The 26642-nt window shown below is 41.0% G+C and overlaps 1 protein-coding gene across 1 annotated transcript in view; it reads left to right on the top strand.

Moving 5' to 3' along the window:
- Window positions 1-300: 300 nt before the first annotated feature.
- The window catches only part of ppp1r16a (protein phosphatase 1, regulatory subunit 16A), a 32984-nt gene continuing 6642 nt past the window's right edge, over window positions 301-26642 (top strand). Inside the window, exons 1-9 of the mRNA XM_057358397.1 lie at window positions 301-462; window positions 5282-5662; window positions 12595-12665; window positions 19919-20064; window positions 21310-21413; window positions 21960-22084; window positions 22162-22287; window positions 24175-24250; window positions 24326-24455. Of these exons, the coding sequence (XP_057214380.1) occupies window positions 5428-5662; window positions 12595-12665; window positions 19919-20064; window positions 21310-21413; window positions 21960-22084; window positions 22162-22287; window positions 24175-24250; window positions 24326-24455 (1013 nt within the window). The 5' untranslated portion in view covers window positions 301-462; window positions 5282-5427. The remainder of the gene's footprint in view (window positions 463-5281; window positions 5663-12594; window positions 12666-19918; window positions 20065-21309; window positions 21414-21959; window positions 22085-22161; window positions 22288-24174; window positions 24251-24325; window positions 24456-26642) is intronic.

Here is a 26642-nt window from a genome sequence, read left to right as displayed (position 1 = left end):
ATGAGACGTCCCGTCTACACATCCGTCCGGATCCAGTAATGACGTGGACTGTGATTGGTCCGCTGTCCTCAGCGTGGAGTAAAGTAACACGTATCACCTGACGGTTCAGCGGCGGTTTGGGAATAAATTCACACCTGAATAATGATACTGACAAACCTTACACACTAGACTTTGAATTTGAAAGAAATTTGTATGAAAAAACATTATTATCTAGATTTATGTGTGACCAATCATGGAGCACGTCTTTTCCGTTAAGCCCCGCCCAGTTGAGAACGTTCATCGGCGTTTGAGTGTGAGACTGAGAACAGCGCCGACTGTCGTGATGCCGTGAGCGGGAGGACGAGCCGCCGAGAGCCGCTGTTGTTATGGAGAAACTTTAATGCCTCTTAATGCCTCAGAAAACAACTGAAAGACACGATGAACCAACATCAATATTTGGATTGAGTTCATTCGGAGAAACAGGTGAGACAGAAGCGTTAATGTGACGTGTCAGACAGGTGTTTCATGACAGGTGTGTGTTTCAGGTGTTCACAGGCCACACGCACACATACACGTATTATACAGCTTTAATACGCGATGACAGATGAAATGTTTTGTTGTTTTTTCGACTTTAAAGCGCTCGTGAGTGGTGGTTATTATTTCATGAAGTGTGTAGTGGAGTTCAGGTGAAGTTTACACAGGTTAGCATTCTGCTAGTAAACAGGAAATAGAGCCGCGACTACAGAACACACACACACTTACACACACACACACACACACACACACACACACACACACACACACACTTATAACAATATTAAGGGATACGCTAACACGCATATATCATTATCGTGATATATCGTTGACGTTATATATTGTTTAAGGTTGACCGTGTTTTTCTGGACATGCAGCTGAAGTGTGTCATTGAGTCGTAGGAACTAAAGCACTACAGTAATCATTCATTCACTGTAACCTTCTTCAATATTGTGTTTTAATGTCACAGGAGTTTCTTTCTGCTCTTTTCGTGCATCCAAAAGTACGTACTTATGTTTTCTTATTGTGTGTGTGTGTGGTTTCTCTGATAACCGACTGTGTCATTCAGTCTTCTTTATCACAAGAATCAGAAATCCATTACTGTCTACAGGTTCAAGTTTACATTTAGTCATTTAGCAGACGCTTTTATCCAAAGCGACTTACAAATGGGGTTAACAATGGAAGCAATTGGAACAACATAAGGACAACAACAAAAAAGTTTAAAGTGTTTTGTAGAGTAAATATGACACAGAAAACAGTAAATAAACTTTTTTTGATCAAGTTAAACTTGTGAACTGATTTTAGTAACATCTAAAACATCACATGCGTCTCGGTCGTGGTCGTGTGCTGATTGGCCATTATCACCTCATTTAAAGCAGATCATTCAGGTTAATATAGGCAGTCTCAAGTTGTGAAACTGTGCCTTGACTGATTTAAGGAAATCTTGTTTGTAAACTATCTCTGTTATGATGATGTTTATTGAGATGGTAATGATATGTATTGAGGATAAGACACAATGGTGCGGTCATGTAGTAGTTTATATTGTTCTGTGTTTTTTTATTCAGAAGTCGTCGAGTTCATGTGAATATAAACAAAGCTTATAACAGAATTCACTGTACCATTGTAAAGTCATTTCCGCAGCACTTTTCAAGATCATACATTGTTACAGAGCAAATACATGTTAGTGCAGATAGTACAGACATGAAAAACAGTTTGGAAAGAAATAAAAAACAAAATGATGACATATAGAGAATTCAAAAGTCTAAACTTAAAACTCGATCAAATCCGTTAAGAATAGTCAAGTAAAGTCAAGTCAACTTTATTCATATAGAGCTTTTTACAGTTTTCATTGTTATAAAGCAGCTGTACATGAAACATATGAACTATAATTCAAACATTAAAGTTATACAAGTAAAAAAAAAGTGAACACACAATACAGACACGCACACAGGTTCATACACACCCACATGCATAAAACACAACTCCACACGCACAGAGCACAATATACACGCGCACTGACAAAGCGTGTTTATCTCAGAGAAGCACACATTTAAGATAACAGAGAGAAACACAGGTCAAATATTACACAGACTATAAATTCCTATGGCCCGGTTTCACAGACAAGACTTAAGGCTAGTCCCAGACTAAAATGAATGTGTGACCTGTCTTAACTGAAAATAACTTGCCCAGCAATATCTTCAAATATATCAGCGCCATTGTTTTGTCTTGAGATGCACACCAGTAGTGTATTATTCTAAGACATTTTTATAAAAGCCACATAAATATCTTCATTCAACTGAGGCATAGTCCTGGCTTAAGCTAAACTGTCTCTGTCAAACCCTACCCTATGCAGTCTAAACCCTCAGAGGATTTATATTATGGAAGTGTAGTGTATGCAAGATTAAAAAGATGTGTCTTTAGTCTACAATTAAACTGACAGAGTGTGTCTGCCTCCCGGACAGTGTAGGGAAGACTATTCCAAAGTTTAGGCGCTAGATAGGAAAAGGATCTACCACCTGCACTTGATTTTAAGATTCTAGGTATTACCAACTGACCGGAGCCCTGAGAGCGTAATGCACGTGAAGGACTGTAATACAAGAGAAGCTCACTCAGGTTCTGAGGAGCTAAACCATGTAGGGCTTTATAGGGTAATCAGCCAGATTTTAAGGTTAATATGATGCTTAATAGGTAACTAGTGCAATGTTGACAGAACCGGGCTAATATGCTCAGACTTTATACTTCGTGTAAGAACTTGAGCTGCCGCGTTTTGAACTAGCTGGAGTTTTTGTAATAGGCCCACAGGACACAATGTTACAGTAATCTAGTCTTGACGTCATGAATGCATGAATTAACTTCTCTGCATCTGATAGTGACATCATATGACCTAGTTTAGATTAGGGCTGTGCAAAAATATCAATACATGTAACTAACGCAATATTTTTTTTTTCGATAGTGTATGGATAGTGATACCTCTACTATCAATATTTTTTTTAAATCATGTCATACATACGGCCAAAAGTAAGTGGAAGCGAGCATGGTGAAAAATATAAGAACGCTTGGAGCTCTCAGAGCTGTTGTGTGGGTGTGCTTTGGTTTCCAAAAGAAGTCATGGAGTAATGAGTTATATCAAATAATGCTGTTTGTAGGCTTCACAAGTCATGACACAAGTCACTTGGCTACTGCAGTGCATTAGACAAAAAGTTTATTAAGAAAAGTAACAATGACATGTATTGTGCTTTCACGGATGTGACACCAGCACATTTTCAGCACGGATGAACCAGAGGTTTTATTCTGCCCATGTTCAGTGTTTTAACTGTAATGCACCACAACAGACAAGTGACTTGCATGCGCCTCCTTATTCCCCTGTGCTACCCACTTGAGGGGCGCGACCCACAGTTTGATAAGCCAAACCTCTGATCTAAAGGTCCATGCATCACACATCACGGCCACTCTGCAGAGGTAAGGGATGTTTTTACAATTATCCTTACAGAAAACCCCCGCTGGTGCACAGCATGTTGTATTTCTAGCTCTACTTTTGACATTTTCTATTTAAAGTATTGCAATATATCGCAAATGTGTATCGTATCAAAATACATTGTATCGTGACCCATCTATCGTGACATGTATCGTATCGGGAGGCACTTGCCGATACACAGCCCTAGTTTAGATACATTCTTAAAGAGTAAATCATTTGTGATTTTTAAGGTCCTACTTTGGTTTATGGAGTGTCTAACAACAAGTTTACATACATACACGGTATAAAAACACTTTCCTTTTCTAATAATAGGACTGTGTATTGGCAAGTGCCTCCCCATACGATACATATCACGATAGATGGGTCACGATACAATATATTGCTATGTATTTCGATACATTACACATTTGCGATATATTGCAATACTTAAAATAGAAAATGTCAAAAGTAGAGCTAGAAATACATCATGCTGTGCACCAGCAGGGGTTTTCTGTAAGGATAAGTGTAAAAACATCCCTTACTTCTGCAGAGTGGCCATGATGTGCGATGCATGGACCTTTAGATCAGAGGTTTGGGTTCTCAAACTGTGGATTGCGCCCCTCATGTGGGTAGCACAGGGGAATAAGGTGGCTCACTCAAGTCACTTGTCTGTTGTGGTGCATTACAGTTAAAACACTGAACATGGGCAGAATAAAACCTCTGCTTCATCCGTGCTGTAAATGTGCTGGTGTCACATCCGTGAAAGCACAATACATGTCATTGTTACTTTTCTTAATAAACTTTCTGTCTAATGCACTGCAGTAGCCAAGTGACTTGTGTCATGACTTGAGAAGCTTACAAACAGCATTATTTGATATAACTCATTACTCCATGACTTCTTTTGAAAACCAAAGCACACCCACACATCAGCTCTGAGAGCTCCAAGCGTTCTAATATTTTTCGCCATGCTCGCTTCCACTTAATTTTGGCCGTATGTATATGACATGATTTAAAAAAAAATTATCGATAGTAGAGGTATCACTATCGAAAAAAAAAATATTGCGATTCGATATTTTTGCACAGCCCTATCTAATAATAGGCAGTTATTATTACCTCACTTCTTGACTGACTCCCAAATGATTTGTATGGCGAAACATCGGTCTAATCCCCACCTTTCTGTCAGCTCACTGACTCTGATCTGATTGGTCAGATGGTCTAGTCTGATGTGATTGGTCTACCACGTACAGTGTCACAAATGTAATGTAGGTGGGCATTACACCGAGTGACGCAAATCTGACACGGAACTGAAATTAGAACGACAGACGACTCGTTCCCATGATTCAGAGTCGACTCCTTTTTTTCCCAAGCCAATAACTTTGTTATTCGTTCACTTTCAGCTTTACAACTCAGCAGACTGCTGACATTCACACACAGCAACATTACACACCGCATGAAATGTCATTTTAAGGACATTATAATAGTTACTCTTTAAGATGGAAAAACTTGGTTTTACAGTATAGTAAGCGCACACACAGTAGAAATGATCAAGTAAATCCTGGGAAGTTTTCAGAGAAATGAAATTATAATGTGCGTGTCAAGACAAGTTGTATTTCAGTTATTGAACAGCCCTGTGATCTTCAGAGAGAGCTTTCTCTCACATCACTCTTCACTCACATTAATGTCTTTTGGATTTGTAAGATAAAGCGCTTTGAATGTGAATGACCAAGAGCAGTCTGATGATCATGTGTTCAGACGCGGTCATACAGATACCGTAGATACAGCTATAAAACACGCATGCACATCTTTCTGTTTCAGATATTTCCGCCACGGTCTAATAATGAACGGTTGACAAGAAGATGATGAGATTTCATTTTCTGTCATCGGCGTGTGAATCAGATCTGGAGTTTGACGGCTAGCTGTGATTGGAGAAGCGTCGGTGGATCGTGAGTAAAGTGAATCATATGGCTGAACATGCGGAGCTGCTCGCTGAAATGAACACAGTCGGCCGTCTCTCAGCCACCGAGCGCCTGAAACATGCACAGAAGAGACGCACACAACAGCTCAAAGACTGGGCTCAGATTGAGAAGAACAGCGCTCACAACACCGCTCAGAAGAGAGATGGAAGAAAACGGAAGGTGACTTTCCCCACTAACATCACATTACTGGAGGCTGCAGCCAGAAATGATCGAGATGAAGGTAAGAATGAAAGAGCCATTCACTCTCGTGTCATTACAAACCTCCATCTTTCTTAAATGTAAGGTAGTTTCAGAAAGGCTAGCAATAGCAAGCTAGCTTTAAGCGTAAGAGCCATTCACAGCTCTTCTCTAAAACATGTAAATGGGTTGATGACCAGATTGCCTGATCTACACAACAAAACCGTCCCAATGTGCAGTCAAAACCCAATGACCCCAACCTAAATACCAGAACTTTACTCTCATAACAAACAAAATACTTCCACCTTTAACCCACTGAAAAAACATCCCGCGGCTACTTGTCGACAGTGCTGAGGAAGTTAGAAGACATGTAGAATTGTCATTGTATATGGACCGAATTTGATGGTCCTGCGCCTTCTACAGAGGAAATACAGTAAATACAGTCATGGTCAACAACATGATTGGCATCCTTAATAAATATAAGGAAAGATGAGCGGTTTCATTGAAGTCAAACAACTGAAAATAAGGAGCAGGTCACATTAAGAAATTAATGCTTTTCTCTAACCCACAATGGACACAATTTTTGGCACCTCTTCATAAAGTTCATATTTACATTTTAGAAAATTTTCCAGCCATTTCTTCCTGTTTCATAGGAGTTGGTACGAAATAAATGTACACCTGCTCCCTACCTACCGTGTAAATGGTGCGTAAAATATTTAAACGTCCTCTATTATTTTATTCAAACTGATGACACTATGTTTTGATGCACTGTTTATCATAATGATATTTCACCAGTTCTTTTGCCCAGTCTTTTCTTTTCGATTTTTTACTCTTTAAGGGGCTGTGTCCACCAAGGCGTTTCTGCTGGCGTACGCTCCACGTATCATAGTAACCAACCACCTCTTGAAAAAAAAAATCATTCAAACTCCCGCGACTGGTGTTTTCAGCTGCGTAGAAGTGCCTCGGTGGATCTGGAGCCTAACTTTGGATAAAACGGAGAGCTCGTCAACGCCCTACGTGACCAACCCTAATTACTGTATTTTTATATTCAGTAATATTCTTCTAAAAAGGATACTTGTAACATTTTACTGTCGTGAATATTCCAAATCCAACGCATCTTCAGAAAAACGCAGTGCCTCCAAAGTCTTCGCAAGTGCCACCAGCAGGCCATTTTCAGAAGAGCACCAGGCATTATTGTAGCTGCGGTTTATTATTGGGCATAGCCTATTAGTCCCTTATGCATTTATGCAATATAACGTATCAAACCTGAGAATCCAGAAGTCCAGAAGATTCCACGGCATTTCTAGATATGTCATTTGCATAGCTGTAATCCATAAGTGAATGAATGAAATTCATTAACATACACACATTTAACTATCGAATCCAACCCTTACAAAGTATTTGTGAATCCGGAAAAGTCACTCATACATTTACTCGTACAGCATATTTACAAATGTGTCATGAATGAGGCCCATTGTGTGTAGGAGTGCGGACTGAATCTCTTTTGTGCGTTCTGATGTCCTGTCAAAGAGTTTAGAAATGGTTCCCCAGAAAATAATAAATTATGTCATTATGTCGTCCCAGATGTATGTGATTTTCTTTCTTCAGTCAGAGTTATAGAGAGTTTGAGAAACTACATGTCATTGTGCATTGCATTATGGGATACTTCCGCCCTGTTGTATGGCAACATTAATACACAAGCACAATAAACAGTGAAAAAAAATAGTTAACCAAACTTAGAAGATAGCAAAGATGTGATACGTAGAAATCAAATAAACTGACACACTTGTCTCTATCCGTCTCTATCTCTGCCATCCCATCGAGCTAATGCACAGAACTTTCTCAAATGTGTTTCCATACCTCGTGCTCTCATCTCTTGGAGAGTGATCCAGGGGTTTTCCCGGTCAAAACGAGGCAGAGGAGGTGCACACACCGTACCTTTGAATGTCTTAACCAAGCACTTTACAAACAACATATAAAAAAGTGAAATTAAACGTATTACTTATTATTTCACCTATTATTATGTAAAAAAAAAAACTATTTATAAAATATAAAATTCAACCAAACCAAATTAAAATTAAATATAAGCTTTTTATTCTTCTTAACTAACTTTATCAGCCCACAACAGCCATCTGAATTAACCAGTGATGTCATTCGTCAGTCGGTCTGTGTGGCACCAGATGAAATCAAACAAGCCTAATTACATGGATTACCTCATCTATCCACACGAAGACGTCCTTGCTTTTCCTCGCCATCATGCTCATTTTGTACTGACTAGTAACCAGCTGTCATCAATAACCAACTTACAATGTATACAACTGTTTACAAAAAATAAACTAACAGCTCTGATCGAAACAGAGGATTGACAGAGACAGAAACCAAACACAAATGATATAAAAGGCACAGCTAAATGGGTTTACACTCTTTTTTTGTTAAGCTGTATGGTCCACAGAACAGCAAAATAGTTCAAAAATGAAAACAAAAACTCAACTTGCACTTAAGGTCTCCTAAATGAGTCGTATATCTTTTAATAAATGATTTCTTAATTAGAAGGTTAAATGACTCTAACTTAAGTGTTCATTTTATCCCCATAAATTAAAAAATCAGTAAATACCTTAAATAGCCCAAAGATGCCCTAAACAAATAATGAAAATAAAATGTCTTTGTTGTTCTTACATTCATTTAGAGAAGAGTATAGTTTCACAATCAGATACTATATGCAGCCAGAAGAAAATAAATAAACACACACAGAGCCCTATAAAATCTATATTTATAATCCAGTTTATTTGTTCTCAAAGTCAGTTTTTTTCTGTTTGAATTTTTCTGAATTCTGTGTTTTCCATTTTTACTCTACAATAGTAATTTATTTATCTACATAAAAATCACTATAGGATTCTAGATACTTGTTCAATCTCACTATAGTAATGCAATATTGCTCTCGTAGTCGTGTGATAGTGCTCTATATCAGCATGGCTGAGATTTGGTCAGAGGCACGAGTACAGGAGACAACCACAGCTGCTGATATAGAGCACTATCACACGACTACGAGAGCGATATTGCACTTATACAACAGTTCCACGGCACAAGTGTGTAGAGAAATCAGAAACAACATCAGAGTGTCTTTAAAACCCAGCATAACATTTTACATTTACATTACATTTATGCATTTGGCAGACACTTTTATCCAAAGCGACTTAGTGCATTTAGTCTATACAAGTCTTTTTTTATCAGTGTGTGTTCCCTGGGATTGAACCCACAACCTTGCGTTGTTAGCGCAATGCTCTACCGACAGAGCTACACAGGAACATAACAGTTAAACAAACCTCTGTTACTAATTCCAAACTGTCACGTTTTTTTAAATATGCGCAGTGCTGCTTTAGTGAAGTTATTAGTGAGAAATAACGAGGCAGGGCGTGTGTGTGAATGAAAGAAACAGAGACTTGTAAAGGTCAGCTCACTGAGAATGTGTTATAAATGTGTTATAACATGCGCTTGTTTACTCTCTCTCACTCTCTCTGTTTATATGGCGGGTCATAACCAACTTGTTCAGGTGCATACGCCACCTGCTGTAACAGCTGTGAATGAGCTAAGAGACACTGCCTAATGTGCCTGTTTTATTTAGTTTCATAAGTCTGACATAGTTTAGTGACGGAGTGATACAAACGGTAAAGTGGTTTCTGTGCGACTACTGGTGGAAAATCGCATAGCTCTCAGTTAATCAGATTCGAGAACCAAAAAGAACTGTTGTATAATACAGTATTTATTATTACTACATTGTACATTCATGTGTGTGTGATCATTTAAGTTAATGGAGTCATATGACATGATTAAAAACATTATTAACTTGTGTTCATTTTTGGTGCAATATAATGTGTTTATACGTTTTAGGGAGGAAAAAAATATATTTCTAAAACGCATCGATTTTTACAAAACTCATCACTCTGGAAAGTGCAGTGTGATCTGATTGGCCAGTTGTGCTGTGCGTTGTGATTGGCTGAATAGCTCAAGGGTGTGGCAGAAATGTTACAGCCCTCACCATAACCGCTAACTTCCAGGACGAGGCCGATTGTCAGTTCATCCGTCCTGTCACTTAGTGACATTTTGCATAATAACAGTTCAAAACAGTACACTGATATCAGCAGTGTCAGATGAAATAATGAAACGAGCGGATCAAAAGCACATGTGCAAGTACAGCGGAGGCCAGACAGTGTGTGAAAGCCCAGAGCGCTCAACTCTCATGCCGGAACCATCGTCAGTTGGCCTCGCCACCCACTCGGAGTGGATTCACGTGGGAGCGGTTATAATAAACAGCATAAATACAAGTACATACTGTAAGTGCCAGCATCGGTTTTGCCTTTGAATCTAGTTAGGAGAATGAAACCAACGGATGGACCAGAAGGACGCTTTACAGAGGTATGTTTTTATGTCGTCTGCTGTGACTTGATGGCTGTGATAACTGAAGCTACGCCTTCTTTAAGAGTACATTTGGGCGGCGTGATGCAAACATGACGTAGAGATGTGTGGGCGTGACTAATCGAGGCCTTGGCAGATCTGGATCAGGCTTCTCTTTTAGATTGAGTAAATCATTTTGTGCAAAACTTTGAGTTTTGTGACTTTGAATGTCTTATACGTGCACAAACGGTTAGAACACACTAAATCAAAGGCGAAACATGAAACCGCGTTCAATCAGCCCTTTAAGCAGACTTTTATTTTAACTGAGCGTCGCACAGACACTTGAGTTTACAGGGCTCCATGCTTCGACCTGGTGTTTCATGTTGAAAAACAAGTAAATATCGAGGAAAAGGAAAAGCCCTAACCTGTGAATAAAACAGCTTTTTATTCAACTGTCCAATTACTTTTGGTCCCTTGAAAAAGGGGGAGCTTCATATTAAAGAGCTGTAATTCCTAAATCCTTCAGCTAATCTGGATGTGAATACACTCTAAATAAAGCTGAGAGTGTGCACTTTAAGACAATATCCATTATAAAACTGTAACTCGAAAACGTATTGATACACGGCTAAAATAACAAAAAATGTGCCTCTGTCCAAATATTTATGGCCCTAACTGTAGTTGAATATAGTCTGAATTTTTGTTTGTTTGCTCCCAAAAAGTGTCCTCCTCGCTCGCTTTATATCATTAAAGCTGAACCACCGCAGCGACATGGACTGTTTCTACCATGTCTTTACTCACTTTCAGCGCTTTGACGTTGGGTTGCTGATTTAAGGCGTGCCCCTAAATTTTCTGTTTGCGCTCTAAAAGTTTTATTTCAGGGGCTACAGTGCTCCGATTAAAAGAAGTTAGTCTGGAGCCCTGGACAATAACTTGAATCAAATGAAACCGCTCTGGAGATGAAGTTTATGTGTTCATGTCCTCATTTAGAATATACAAGTTTTCTGCGTTCTGATCAGTTCATTCAAATTGAATCAGATTTCACAAATGTCGCGATATAAAGTAAATTCAGTTCTATGCATACGTGTAAACACTTTTTACAGACCCATCTCCCGCCACGCTCCTGTTTTGTGATTTTTTTCTGATAACTCCCGGAATGCGATCGTGAACGGATCTGGTTTCAGAGTAGACATGTGCCCGGTTAACCGCGGTTACCACCAAATCCTGCTGAAACCGAGCTGGCTGCGATGATGCAAGGTATCGTTTATTTTATTGATGCGTAGCTTGTCCGTGAAGCACGGCTCTGGGATCAGTAGAAATGCTGCTCGATCTAAAAGCAGTGCGAGTTTGAGTCGCTTATAACGTGCATTTAAAAAAGCAACACCCGTCAAACATGATCATTATAAATATACTTTATTATCATAAAAATACCTGAGTAGGCTTGAGGATCGGTGATAAAAACATGCCCTTAGGCATTTCCTACTACTAGTGTGTTATGGTCTTCTTCTGCAGTGCGTATTTGGAGTTTCTGCATGTGAGCGCCCTCTGGCTTTCAGATGCAGCAGTATTTTACCGTACTTCACTCACAAGTTGTGCATAAATCACGTGATATATATTTTCGGTTAACTGGGCATATGTCTATTTCAGAGATGTTGGTAGCTTATCAGCAGATCAGACAGCTTATCAGAATTCTCAGCGCGAGTCCGACTGAAGCCCGTGGTGCGTTTGACACCTAAAGCCTGGTGTGGTTCACTGGCCTGGTTGGAAGAGGTGGGCTGGAGCGCGGTGTGGTTTGGGAAGGGGACAATATGAGCTTCAAAGCAGTCGCATCGTAATGATGAAAGCGGGCTTGGGAGCGGATGGTAAAGTACAGTGTGAGTTACGTTTAAAAAAGCTTTTGAACACGTAAGAAAAAAGTACAATGTGAGCGCAGGCCAGCGGGGGAGGAGGGAGGGGATCACACTCGGGCAGGTTAAGAGCAACCGGGATAAATGTGAGTAAATCCTTAGGGCGGAGCGCACATTTGTCGGGCCCATCGGGCTCTGGTTGAAATGCAGGGCTTTACCATACGACACTGCGGGGTTAAAGGGAAAGTTCATGTCTGACCCAACGTATGATTTAAGCCGCATTCGTAGCATAATCTCAGGTGAGAAAAGATGAAGATGAAACGCAGAGGATAGAGCCAAATTAAACGTCACGAATGAGCTTTCCTGCAGCTCAGTGGTTAGAGCGTGGCGCTAGCAATGCCAAGGTCATGGGTTCCATCCCAGGGATTACACATACTCGCAAACAAATCTATCGTATAATGCGATCTGACAAGTGTATAATTGTAAAATGTAAATTAAAAGTAGAAAACAAGAAGTTTTTATAAAATGTCTGAGGACTTCAACAGAAGAGACGTCACACGTTGGGTCAGTGGTCAGCCGTAAAGCGACTCTCTCGTGATCACACATAATGCCATTGATGGAAGCTGTTTCATCAAGTTCATGTGCTAGAGTGACCTCTGACCCAACATAGACACATGACGCAAGGAGCTTGAATCATATGGTGTGTACTAACTGTTGTTGCTTTGTGTCTTCATAACAGTGCGAGAGCTGCTGAATAATGGAGTCAGTCCAGATCTGGTCAATGAAGACGGACTCACAGCGCTACATCAGGTACACACACACACACATTACACTAATAGACATCTAGGCTTGTGCCGGTATCAAATTTCCATGCTGCGATTAATTGATTAAGGTTTCATCGCGGTAAGCGGTATTATCGCAGTATTCAATTCAATGAGAAATGCAGGTTGAAAATATAAACCAACTTCAGTGTTTTCCTCTTGATAACAACTTTATTTTAAATAATAGAGAGAACCTCAAACATTTAAATATAAATAAAGCAACACACAGTAATGATGTATAAAGTGAGTGTATTCAAACAGAATAAAGTGCAAACTGCAAAAGAACAACTTTTGTTTTAAATATACTTATGTCTGTACAACGCTAGTACTACAATTCATTTTATTATTATTATTGTTTGAATAACAAGCCAAGCCAGTGTGTTAACTATTATAGCAAGCTAAACATTTATAAAGAGCAAATTCACTCGCACTTTGAGACAGTGTATGACTTTATTGCGTTCCATCAGCGTATAATTAAAATAATTATTCAGCCACACTGTCAAATTTTATTACTCGGCTTAATTTTAACCCAAAATATTTCCAAACCTCAGACTTCACCCTTTTAGAAGGGGGATAAATCGTCGGCAGCGTTCCTCCTTCCGCCATGCTTCCTCTCCGTGTGCTACTGTTTACATCAGAGTGCGCGCGCGTCTTTTGCTCAGAAGCGCGCGCGCACACACACGTAGGCATCTCCACATGGGGAACGGGATTGTTTAGATCAGAGTGCGCATTCCTACGCAGCATACACGCAGTGTACTTTTATCCGGTTAATGACAAATAAACAAATACACGTTCTAAAAAATCGATATATTTTCGCGGTATTTGAAAGTGCCCGCGATAACAACATCGTGCTAATCCATTACCGCAATTAATCGCATTACCGAATATCGGCACATGTATATAGACATCTGAGAGACACAGGGCTCCAGATGAAAGTTTTTTTTTTTTACTTTTTTTCTAGGGTCACTGTTATCACCCGACAAATTTTAGGAGCACATGCAGAACACTTTAGAGCAACTTCAATTGACCAGCGGTTTGACCACAATTATCAACGTTTCTTTCATTTGGGTCTATTTAACAATAACCTTCAAGAAAAACAGAATAATCAACAGTCAAGAGCAGTGTTTTTCTCTTTAAAATGAAAGATGTCATGTTATTTGTTTTAGCTTTAGTCAGTGTGTACACAAACGAAACATAACAGATTTACCAGCGCACACTGTAGCTCATTTCTTCTGTTGATTTCTATTAGAAGTGTTGCTCTTTTAAAGATGCTGCAGCAGATAGATAGTTTTTGTCCACACTCAGCATGAGCTTTGGCTGTTTTCCTCCAGGTCCTGTGAGTTGAAAGATGTTCATCAATGTCACTTTTTACTCAGCCGTCCAATTACAGTGCAAGAGGGGTACCTAATGTAACACTCAATCTGGCCGCTCTAATCCAGCCAATCGTCAGATGACTGAAACTAATGATTGTCTCTGATCCAATCTGTGCACGTGCAGTAGCTGAAGAGACCTCAAAATGTGTTTTTAGCACAATTCAAGCTCAGGAAACCAAAGTCAGGGCACAGTTGATGTCAGGTTTAATTGTTCGGGGATGTGATTTTTCTGTATAAAAACGGTCACCTCCGTAAATTGCATCCATTTGATTTATTTTTATTCGTGACAGGGTTTTGGGAATGTACGTCATCATCCAACCAAGCCAACTGGTCGCTTTGAAATGAGTGGGGAACTGAACAACGTTTGTAACGTTGAGTCGTCTATGGCCAAGTGCACACTCCTGATAAATTCGGTTGTCACTTCACCTTTTACTGCATTTAAATGAAGCGATCGTCCCATGTGTGTACGGAACAGGTAGTCACTCCTGCATTTGTGATGATTGACACACTGGTAACCATAGCGACGTTCTAACGCCTCGCTGCTGGGAATAAGAACATAACCTGTTTTGTGTCGGCTATTTTTCAGCTAAAGACTCGTTTTGTCCATCAATTTAAACTCAACTACCGCTGACAGATGTGCTGTGTTTTGTTTGCTTCACAGAGCGCTCTTTTGCAGTGTTGCCATGTTCATTAATTTTTAGAGCACTTGTATTCTTGTTGTTTGGTCTTACATCATAAAGCTCGGCCCTTTAGGTGTAAGAAATGGGCATTTGTGGATATTTGAGATTTTTTGGTTTAATAAAATATAAACAATTTGGATTTTTAAGGTTTATTTTGACTTGTTTCCATTCACTGTTTTTAAAGATCTGGCAACACTCACTGTAACACGGTTCAATAGAAGGGAAGGAAGGAGGCGGGAACCGGCAAACATCTAAACATATTTAATCAAAATAAATTAACAATAAACAGCATTAAAACAGGCCGGCAGCCCCTCACGGACGTCTGCCGGCCACACAAGTATAAACAAAACTTAACACAAACAGGAACAACTTCCGGGCCCGGTCCTCTCTCCTCGGCAGTCCCGTCGCTCGTCCTCTTATGCTCCCTAGCTCCCCGTGAGGCATGCGGGACCGGTGCGCGTACAGCTGATACTCATTATCACTCACGCCACCGGCCCCGCCTTCCTGCCCCACGGCTCTCGTCCCGCCTTCCTCGCTACATACCCCCATCGCCCCTCACAGGCCGGGGGGTACCACCGCGCCTGTGCTTACTCCCCCCGGGGGGCCCCCCCCTTGAGAGCCCCAGCGCCTGGGGGTACGCACCGACGAGACAAGAGAACGGAGCCGGGAGCACCCCGAGCGACAGGGACGAGAGAGGGGAGAGAGGAGAAAAAGAAAAAAAAAATAGTCCGGTTCCCCGACACGCCGTCGCTCGGTCCTCAGCCAGCCGAGAGGCTCTTCCTCGCGGTGCTATGTTGTGGTGCTGGACGTTCGGTGGACGGCCCGATCCTCCTCCGCCTCCTGGCGGCCGGCGATGGCTTCTGGCTGAGGGCAGCCGGCACTCCCGAGCTCCCTCCATGGCCGCCATCCCACCTCGTCCCAGGAGCACGGCCGCGGGCTCTCCGTCCCCACCGAATCCCATCGTTCCAGCACCACGATCTCGGGCAGCCGCTGGCGGACGCCCTCGTCCGCGCTGCCCGAACTCCTCAGCACCGCGAGGCCGCTCGGCGGCGAGGGCTCTTCGACAGCATGTCCCTCCTTCCTCCCGGGTTTCGGCACCAATGTAACACGGTTCAATAGAAGGGAAGGAAGGAGGCGGGAACCGGCAAACATCTAAACATATTTAATCAAAATAAATAAACAATAAACAGCATTAAAACAGGCCGGCAGCCCCTCACGGACGACTGCCGGCCACACAACCATCCTCCATCAGGAACAACTTCCGGGCCCGGTCCTCTCTCCTCGGCAGTCCCGTCGCTCGTCCTCTTATGCTCCCTAGCTCCCCGTGAGGCATGCGGGACCGGTGCGCGTACAGCTGATACTCATTATCACTCACGCCACCGGCCCCGCCTTCCTGCCCCACGGCTCTCGTCCCGCCTTCCTCGCTACACTCACTAACCCATCTGATTTAAAAAAGATGTGACTATTAAACTGCTAAACATTTGAACTGATAATACCAAAATGATTATGATTTCTTTTTATGTTTTAAGTAAAACATATTTATGTTTGGTTGTTTTTTTTAATCATGTAACATTTCATTTTTTACTATTAAAGATGTTAGATATGTATTTTGGGTGGGTGGTGGGTGAGGGTGGTGCAGTCTTCCTTCTTTTTTGTCCTTGGCTGTTCACATGCCTGTTGTTGTTATGCTGTTTCTTAAAGTGATTTTAGACTCAACGAGATTCAACGAGATTGATATGACTATTGTGTTGCTATGATTGAATTAGCTGCCCTGAGGTGTTTGGAGTTGATTATTTGTGTGTAAGATAATACAGAAATACAGTAAGCCCCGACAGTGTGATCAGGACCCGACGCAAAGCAGAGGATAACAGCCGATAACATTATCCTGCTTATTACTCGGATGCTGTCACATGAGAAAAAAACTGGACATGAAATGTGAATTTGAAATATTTTATTAGCTCATTTTTACCGAATGCAGACCTTCCGCAAGGAAAAAACATTTACTTTTGGTTTTAAAGGGGTCTTATGACACGTCTAAAATTAATATTATGGTTTGTTTTAGATGTAATGTAATGTGTATACACGATTTAAGGTTGAAAAACGCTGTATTTTCCACACACCGTGCATGTTTGTATCTCCTCTTTGCCCAGCCTCTCTGAAAGCTCATGGCTCTGAAAAGCGAGGTGTGCTATGATTGGCCAATTAAAAAAGTGCGTAGTGATTGGTGGAATACTGCAAGCATGTGAGGGAAATGACCATATTTGGAACATCAGGTTCCTCTTCAATTGTACTGACAGGTACGCCCACCTTACTTGCGTATACATTTGGGCGGTCTTAGTCAAATCAGACCACCAACTGACGTAGATTTGTGGGGGTGTGGCTACACGAGGTGTTTCAGGCAGGTCTGGGTGAGCATTCGCTTTTACATAGAATGCATCTTCTGTTCCCACACTTTCATTTCTGCAATTTTACACGTCTAATACATGCATGAGCAACTTATAACACACCAAAGACACGGAAAAACACGTATTCGCACCATATGACCCCTTTAATGATGACAACAGACGTTCAAATGTCAGGTGATTTGTTTTAATCATTTGTAAATATAATGTCATTATGTCAAAAAAAAACCTGTCAAAAGGATGTTACATCCAGGTTTTGAGCGGTTGTTATCTGGGAATAACAAACCTGCAAATGTCACGACTGGCCAATCAGAATCAAGCATTACAACGAGCTGTGTTATAAAGGGTTTTTAATGCCAATCAGAATCAAGTATTCAGACAGACCATGGTATAAACCAGATCTGCTCACACCAGCTTTTGATTATAAATGAGGTATTGTCACTGCAGGAAAAGGGTTTAAAGTTTGTATTATTTATGATTTACTATCTTTATTATTTTCTACAGCACTTGTTTAAATGTGCTATATAAATAATTTAGAAGCAGAGACAAAATCCACATTTACAGGTGGCACATGTGTGACTAGTATTGTTTGATGAAATCCCGGTCTGGAGTCCAGTCAGTGTGTACAACAGAACAGAGACTGAAAGTTTGATTATCATGAGTCATGCGGTAAAGGTGTGATGAACTGGGCTTGTTTATTGTTTTATACTGTTGTATGAAGTCTACTTATAACGTTCGCGTGGTTTTTACATTCAAAAACATCAAAATCAATAATTAATAGGCTGTTTTCTACCCGGGTTTTGAGGCTGGCTCGACAAACGATCGGTTTGAATGGGCGTTCCGCCATGAAGACTTGGAAGTAAACGCCTTAACTGCTATGATTGGATAGCAGTTTGTGTAGTAAACTTAGTTGGAGCCTTCTCTGAATTTGGTTATAGACGTAACGTTAGGTTACACAGGGCACATCAAGCAATCTCTAACAAAGCAATAGTGATGCATAGTACAAAAATCTTGTACTCACATAAGATTGCTGCGCCATTCCTGTCGGATCCAATATGGATGGCACAGCACTGCTTTTTAATTTTAGTCTTGAACTCACGTGTCTTTTGTTATTTCAGTGCTGTCATTGGCGAACCAGTGGGCGGGGCTAGAGAAGTAGTCGTTGATATTTTTCTGTGGAGGCGGTGTTCAAATTATCAATGACGTCATAAATAGGTGCATTCCAGAACCTGGCGTTCGCTGGGCCTGGTGTCAATAGCAGTTGTAATCTCAGTAACAAGGGCGGTTTCAGTTCTGACACTTACATGATGTTCGCGTGAATACGATTCCCTCTTATATAACAAAAGCTTGGGTTAAAATTGTTGTTTTAATTCATGGCACCTTTAAGAGATTTTATTAATGACCAAAGAAAACAACAGTAAGTCCTTTTTATAAATAACTTTCCTCCAATATGAAATATGAATCTGTCTCTGATTTTCTCTGAATGTGTTGACAGAATTCAGATGAGTTGTCCAAACAAGAGCTGACAATATTTGTTTCTACTTTACAAGTCAAAGAAGTCTGAAGAAAATAAGCTGCTGCTCGTGTGCAGATCTTCTTTCAGCTCAGCAGATTTACTGTACATACACTGGGTGTCATTTATCCATCTAACATACAAAACAAGAGCAGATGTGTGTGCAGAAATCATCTCGTTGAATTTAATTGAATTCTTTATTGTCATTGTGTTTGTACAACCCTCGTCAGACAAACCAACAAAATTTTAAATGTGCTTTCACACAAAGATGCAACCGTAGAATTCAAATTTAAAACACATCAGAAAATCAGTGCCTATAAAACAATTATTAAATATATAAATAATTAAAATGCACACAATTTAAAACACGTTAATAAAGTTAACAATAGATACTTCAACATCATGCCAGTGCAAACCATGCAAGCAATAAGTTTGGGAACGAAGTCCAAGTTCCTTAACAATCAGAGAAATATCTTATGGCCCTGGGAATAAAACTGTTCCTCACCCTTGAGGTGCGGGCATAATAAGTCTACCAGACGGAACCCATTCAAACATGACATGACATGGCTGTGTGGAGTCCTTACAGATGCTGATCGCTTACAGCGTGATTTATAGATATCCTCTAACTTTGACAATTCAACCTCAATTATCTTCTGAGCTCACAGAACGTCCCTTCAGAGTCCAATCTTCTCACTAACTGTGTTAAGAATGAGAGACCGATGATCATGACAGGGTTCATGTGTGATTGATGAATTCCATCGTTCAAATGATCATTCATTAATAAATGTGATAGATAAAAACTATCATCATTCAACACCCCATAAATTCAGCCTCACCCATTAGTCATCAGTCTTCATCTATTGATGAACAATACAAAGAAACAAGACAACAACAAGAAAGGCCAACATACAGTATAGAACAGTATAAAATGAATCATATTATTGTATAATTTAAGTGAATAAGTACAAATATGTAATCATGTTTGGGCAGTTAAACAGATTTGAAAAGCATTCATATAATCCAGTGTTTCTAGTGTGGGAAAGTAAAACACTTACTGTTTTAGTAAAGTCTTTCTTCATGTGGGGAAAAGTCAGTAATTGTGTAGAAATCTCATTTTGTGTTTGTTAAACTAAATAAAAACATGAGTGTCATGTGTTTTTTGTGGAAACGCCCGTACAGGCAGTTTTCTGTTGTACATTGGTTTTGTAAATGAAGCTTGTTGTTTAGTGTTTGGTAATATTTGTTGTAATATTTGTTGTTGTGTTTCTCTGCAGTGTTGTATAGATGATTTTGTGGATGTGGCGCGTTGTCTTCTGGATGCGGGTGCAAATGTCAACGCGTGTGACAGCGAGCTGTGGACTCCACTACATGCAGCAGCCACCTGCGGTCACACAAACCTCGTACAGTTACTGCTGGACACGTGAGTTCATCAGCAACTGTGTTGATTGTGTTGTGTGTGATGTTGATGTTTGTGTGTTTAGGGGTGTTGATCTGTTGGCGTTGAATGCAGATGGGAATATGATCTGTGTTGTGTTGTGTTTGTGATGTTGTTGTGTTGTGTGTGCTGTTGATGTTTGTGTGTTCAGGGGTGCTGATCTGTTGGCGGTGAATGCAGTTGGGAATATGATCTGTGTTGTGTTGTGTTGTGTTGTGTTGATGTTTGTGTGTTCAGGGGTGCTGATCTGTTGGCGGTGAATGCAGATGGGAATATGATCTGTGTTGTGTTGTGTTGTGTTGTGTTGATGTTGATGTTTGTGTGTTCAGGGGTGCTGATCTGTTGGCGGTGAATGCAGATGGGAATATGATCTGTGTTGTGTTGTGTTGTGTTGTGTTGTGTTGATGTTGATGTTTGTGTGTTCAGGGGTGCTGATCTGTTGGCGGTGAATGCAGATGGGAATATGATCTGTGTTGTGTTGTGTTGTGTTGTGTTGTTGTTTGTGTGTTCAGGGGTGCTGATCTGTTGGCGGTGAATGCAGATGGGAATATGATCTGTGTTGTGTTGTGTTGTGTTGTGTTGATGTTGATGTTTGTGTGTTCAGGGGTGCTGATCTGTTGGCGGTGAATGCAGATGGGAATATGATCTGTGTTGTGTTGTGTTGTGTTGTGTTGTTGTTTGTGTGTTCAGGGGTGCTGATCTGTTGGCGGTGAATGCAGATGGGAATATGATCTGTGTTGTGTTGTGTTGTGTTGTGTTGATGTTGATGTTTGTGTGTTCAGGGGTGCTGATCTGTTGGCGGTGAATGCAGATGGGAATATGATCTGTGTTGTGTTGTGTTGTGTTGTGTTGTGTTGTGTTGTGTTGTGTTGATGTTGATGTTTGTGTGTTCAGGGGTGCTGATCTGTTGGCGGTGAATGCAGATGGGAATATGATCTGTGTTGTGTTGTGTTGTGTTGTGTTGTGTTGTGTTGTGTTGTGTTGATGTTGATGTTTGTGTGTTCAGGGGTGCTGATCTGTTGGCGGTGAATGCAGATGGGAATATGATCTGTGTTGTGTTGTGTTGTGTTGTGTTGTGTTGTGTTGTGTTGTGTTGATGTTGATGTTTGTGTGTTCAGGGGTGCTGATCTGTTGGCGGTGAATGCAGATGGGAATATGATCTGTGTTGTGTTGTGTTGTGTTGTGTTGTGTTGTGTTGTGTTGTGTTGATGTTGATGTTTGTGTGTTCAGGGGTGCTGATCTGTTGGCGGTGAATGCAGATGGGAATATGGCGTATGATCTGTGTGAGGACGAGGCGACACTAGAACTCATTGAGATGGTGATGGCTGAGCAGGGTGAGCGTCTGTCATCATGAAAACTTCATTCTCTTACACTGCGACAGAGACACAATCACATATTTCACAAAACATGAGAAGAAATATATTTCCACAAGACAAATTTTTTCATTTTGCTTGTTGTTTGGTCTAAGCTCATAAAGTTCGGCACATTAGATGTTAATAAAATGGTCAGTTATTGCAGATATTTCAGGGTTTTTTGGTCTTATAAAATATAAACTATTTGAATTTAAAGGTGTATTTTGGGCTTGTCTTTGTGTGCTGTTTTTTTTCTATGAAGATCTGGCAACACTGTCACTTAAGCTCAGGGCTGGTGAGAGCGGCTAACGTTAGCCCTGTGTCTAAATGTGTGAAATCAAAACTGTTACAGTGTTTGATTTGACTTTATACTGCAGCACGTCAAGAGCAAATCTTCTCATACATTTGATTTTACTAACACACTCCTTTCTTTCTTAAGCACTCTTGTCTCACATGCACAAAATCAGAATCCACAAATGAAGAACCTTAACCTGCAATAATCTCATGTTAATGTGTGTTTGTGTTCAGGAATCACTCAGGAGCGGATCGATGAATGTCGCGGAGCTAAAGAGAGCGAGATGCTGCGAGACCTGCGTGAGGTGCTGGAGAGCGCTGGAGATCTGAGCCTGAGAGACGAGCAGGGCGCGAGTCTGGTGAGAGACGTCAACATGAAGTCCTCGTTGTGTTTATATTTCATCTCCAAACACTGAGTGTGTTCTTGCGTGTGTAGCTGCACATAGCTGCTGCTAATGGATACGTGTCTGTGGGTGAACTGCTGCTGGAGAATAAAGTCTCTCCTGATGACAGAGACAATGACGGCTGGACGCCGCTCCACGCTGCCGCCTGCTGGGGACAGGTCAGTACTGGAGCTGGAATTTAAAGGGACAGTTCATCCAAAAATGAAAAATCTGTATGTTGGCGATTTTCAGTTCTGGGACATCATCCACTACCATAGTAGGAAAAAATATTGTATTTTTTTGTTCTGTTGAACACATAATGAGATACAGTATTTTGAAGAATTTGGGAAGAGTTCTCGAGCACATTTGACTACCACTTCATTCGTCCTACTATGGCAGTCGATGACGTCCCGGAACTGAAAATGACTAACATTGTTCCAAATATCTTTCTCTGTGTTCATCGGAACAAAGGCATTTATACAGGTATGAAATGAGTTGAGGGTGAGTAAATGATGACAGAATTCTAATTTTTTGGGTGAACTATCACTTTAAAACATAACTGTCATGATATTTGCTAGGATACTAACCAAGACAGACATGAGAGACATGATTTTTGTGAGTTTATCCGTTCAGGAGAACTCAATATTTGCGCTCTGTCATACAGCACACAGCAATCCTGTTTAGTGTTGTCACGGTACCAAAATTTCAGTAGTCGGTACCAATACCAGTAAAATTCCACGGTTCTCGGTACCAATTTCGGTACCAAAGCAAAACACCAGTACATGCTAATTGAAACACAATTTTATTAATAAAGCTCATTGTTAATATAAATGTATAGAAAGCAATGCCATTTTGTATACATGAAGTATAAGTTAATTGTTCCTGAAACTGTTGTGTGCTCACTGGGGTCTTTGATGCTGATGAACATCCTCCTCAGTCTGCTGCTGTAGAAGACAAATAGAATAAACTTCAGTAAGTCAACTGACTGAACAAACATGCATATGCAATATTAAAACAAACCTCAGTTTTTATACTGCATTTACACAAGATTACTTACATTAAGGTAACTGTATATTAACATAATAAATGCAACAGATATATTTTTCTTTAGTTTAAATGTGGCTTTTTAAACCTAATAGAGTTATCTATCCAAGACATACACATTGTTAGTCATACAGTTAGTATGCTAGTTTTCTAGCACATAGATTGCAGATAGGCCAATATAAAATAGGTACTGTAAACCCCATCCTGTCCTCCCACTTATTTTACCCCATTACAGTTATAAAAGCATTAAATGGTTAATAAGGACACTTGACTGGATTAGCATTGGCGCTAACAAATTAACACGAAAACAGGGACGTTTATTTTAACGTAACCTTTAATTTAACATATGATACAACATTCATAATGCAAACGCAACAGAATTTGAAACTTACCGCTTGAACTTGTTAACTTAAATCCAGATGTTTCCTCCTTTCACAACAAAACTCTGTTCGTTTTCTTCGTGATATGACTTGAATCTGAAGTATTTCTGTGCGCATCTCTTGTGGATCGGAGCCGCGCTTATCCGCTCATCACGTCTTGTTGCGTCTATGAAAAGTTTCCGACTGACAACCTGTCAGACAGAGCATCAGTACCCGGTTGACCCGGTACGTCGGTGGTACCGGGTCTTATGAAAATGAGGTACAGACAACTTTTTTATTTTTAGTTACCGACTTGGACCGGAAGTACCGGTACTTTTGACAACACTAATCCTGTTGAATAAAGCTGTCCACGTCATTTCATAAGCAGTGTTGTAAAGTAGCAATCAACAGAAACACACGTTAGCTGAACTCTGTCTGTGTGTTTTGTTCTTTTTAATAAAGCATATTATAGAGCTTCATAGCGTGGTCAGATTTGAGATGACGTGCGTGGTGAACCGTAGGTAGAGAACACGTTACACCTTTAGTGAGCACAGACACACATCTGAACTACATCAGCATTTCTTTATACTGTGAAACAGCTAGAACACAACACCTGAAAATCCTGACACAAAGACTTGAGAATGAAATGTGTTTCTGTCATAGATTCAGATGGTTGAGCTCCTGGTGGCCAATGGTGCGAGTTTAAACGCCAGGTCTGATCTGGATGAGACTCCTCTGGGTAAGACACACGTGAGTCCCACGGGTTCAGCATGAGTGTCATGACAGAACATGAGCGTTTGTTGTTGTGTTGCAGATGTTTGTGGTGATGAGGAGGTCAGGGCTAAAATGATGGAGTTAAAACAGAAACACGACGCCATCATGAAAGGTCAGGAGAAACACAAGAGCGCTCTACAGAGACGAGTGTCCAGCGCCGGCAGCAGAGGGTGAGAACATCAAGAACTCCTCATAGTCATGAAAACAACTGGCCTGCCATCAATAGATCATTCAAAACATTCAAGACTGCTATTGTTAAGGGTGTGACAAGACACTTACTGTATCCCACGAGACGAGATTTATAGACTTTTTTTAAAGAAATCCTCAATTGTGAAATATATAGGGAACATTTTTATTTTATTCACCTAAAAACACAAAATGCACAAATTTAGTCATTATAAAATCACCTTGTACTTTATGAAACAAATTAAACTTCTATTATAATGAATTAATTTATGCAGTAATAAACAAGTACTGCAAAATGTTTGGTCACAAACTCAACTGACAGGCAGTAATTACACAAAAAAGTTTATAAAATGTATAATATTATCAGAGGTGGCGATCTTATCACAATGTCAATGTGAACCCCCATAGCCTTTGAAGAAACAGTTAAAACTACATAAACACATCATGTTTTATGCTTACATTGCACATAAGTAAGAGACAAATGATCTGTTTTTGAATAGGTTTGCCTGTGAATGTATTTAAAATAATGTAATGTGAACTTACAATTGCTATACTTTACTTGTTGTACAGTCAGCTCAGCTGTTGATAAGCCGCGCACTCCCAAAGCAACCACCTTAAACACCCGTGCTTAATGCGCGAGGCGCTGAAGACGCGAGAGAATGTTGAAACCTGTACGTCTAGCACGTGTTTACATAAAAAATGGTGAGAAAGTAGCGCTGCGGGATGGAAAATCACGTTGTCGAATGGCCTGGCCGATCACTGTAGCTCTTCTCACAGTACGCACATACATTGTTCAGTTATAATCGTGTTCTGTACAGTAATGAAAACAGGTCACACCACAACTAAATGTGCACTCACACAAATGCTCCCAAATATATTTTGAGGTCACACAGGTTAAATTTAAAATGCTCGCAATTTCGAGCCCAACACCCCCCAATCATGCCAATTGCGTGAGGATATTGTGTTCTCGCGAGACCTGTTGGATCTCGTAACACCCCTAGCTATTAGATCTACTTGTTTGGCATCCATCAGCGTCCTGTGTCTTTTCTGACAAGGCAAGAAACAGTGATTGACTAGAGGAAATACAAACAATGGACCTGATGTCATTCTGAACATTTTTGTTTTTTTTATGCGCGTGTGTGTGTTTGAGCATAAGTCACTGTAACACTTGTTTCTGTTCCTTTAATCACACAGTATTCATGAAATCAAATGCATTATTCAATATTTCTTTTCTCGATTGGATTTTTGGGTTCCTCGCCACCGTTTGCATACTGTTTTGCACTATTTGCCTCGCCGGGGAGGCTGCTTTAGAATTAGAATTTTAAAGTTGTACTTAATTAATATTGCATATAGGAATTTATAGTCTGCAATATCTCCCGACCTGCTGGAGCAACACTGCTGCGACGGTAGGAAATACAGGTAAAGGCCCCTGCTGGGGAGACACTGCTGCGACGGTAGGAAATACAGGTAAAGGCCCCTGCTGGGGAGACACTGCTGCGGCAGTGGGAAATACAGAGAAGGCTCCTGCTGGAGCGACACCGCTGCAGCGGTGGGAAATACAGAGAAGGCTCCTGCTGGAGCGACACCGCTGCGGCGGTGGGAAATACAGGTAAAGACCCTTGCTGGGGAGACACCGCTGCGGCGGTGGGAAATACAGAGAAGGCTCCTGCTGGAGCGACACCGCTGCGGCGGTGGGAAATACAGGTAAAGACCCCTGCTGGGGAGACACTGCTGCGGCAGTGGGAAATACAGAGAAGGCTCCTGCTGGAGCAACACCGCTGCGGCGGTGGGAAATACAGGTAAAGACCCTTGCTGGGGAGACACTGCTGCAGCAGTGGGAAATACAGAGAAGGCTCCTGCTGGAGCGACACCGCTGCAGCGGTGGGAAATACAGAGAAGGCTCCTGCTGGAGCGACACCGCTGCGGCGGTGGGAAATACAGGTAAAGACCCTTGCTGGGGAGACACTGCTGCGGCAGTGGGAAATACAGAGAAGGCTCCTGCTGGAGCGACACCGCTGCGGCGGTGGGAAATACAGGTAAAGACCCCTGCTGGGGAGACACTGCTGCGGCAGTGGGAAATACAGAGAAGGCTCCTGCTGGAGCGACACCGCTGCGGCGGTGGGAAATACAGGTAAAGACCCCTGCTGGGGAGACACTGCTGCGGCAGTGGG

Source organism: Triplophysa rosa, linkage group LG18 (assembly GCF_024868665.1).
Source record: "Triplophysa rosa linkage group LG18, Trosa_1v2, whole genome shotgun sequence".
Lineage (NCBI taxonomy): Eukaryota > Metazoa > Chordata > Actinopteri > Cypriniformes > Nemacheilidae > Triplophysa > Triplophysa rosa.
This window is presented reverse-complemented; position numbering and strand designations above follow the sequence as displayed.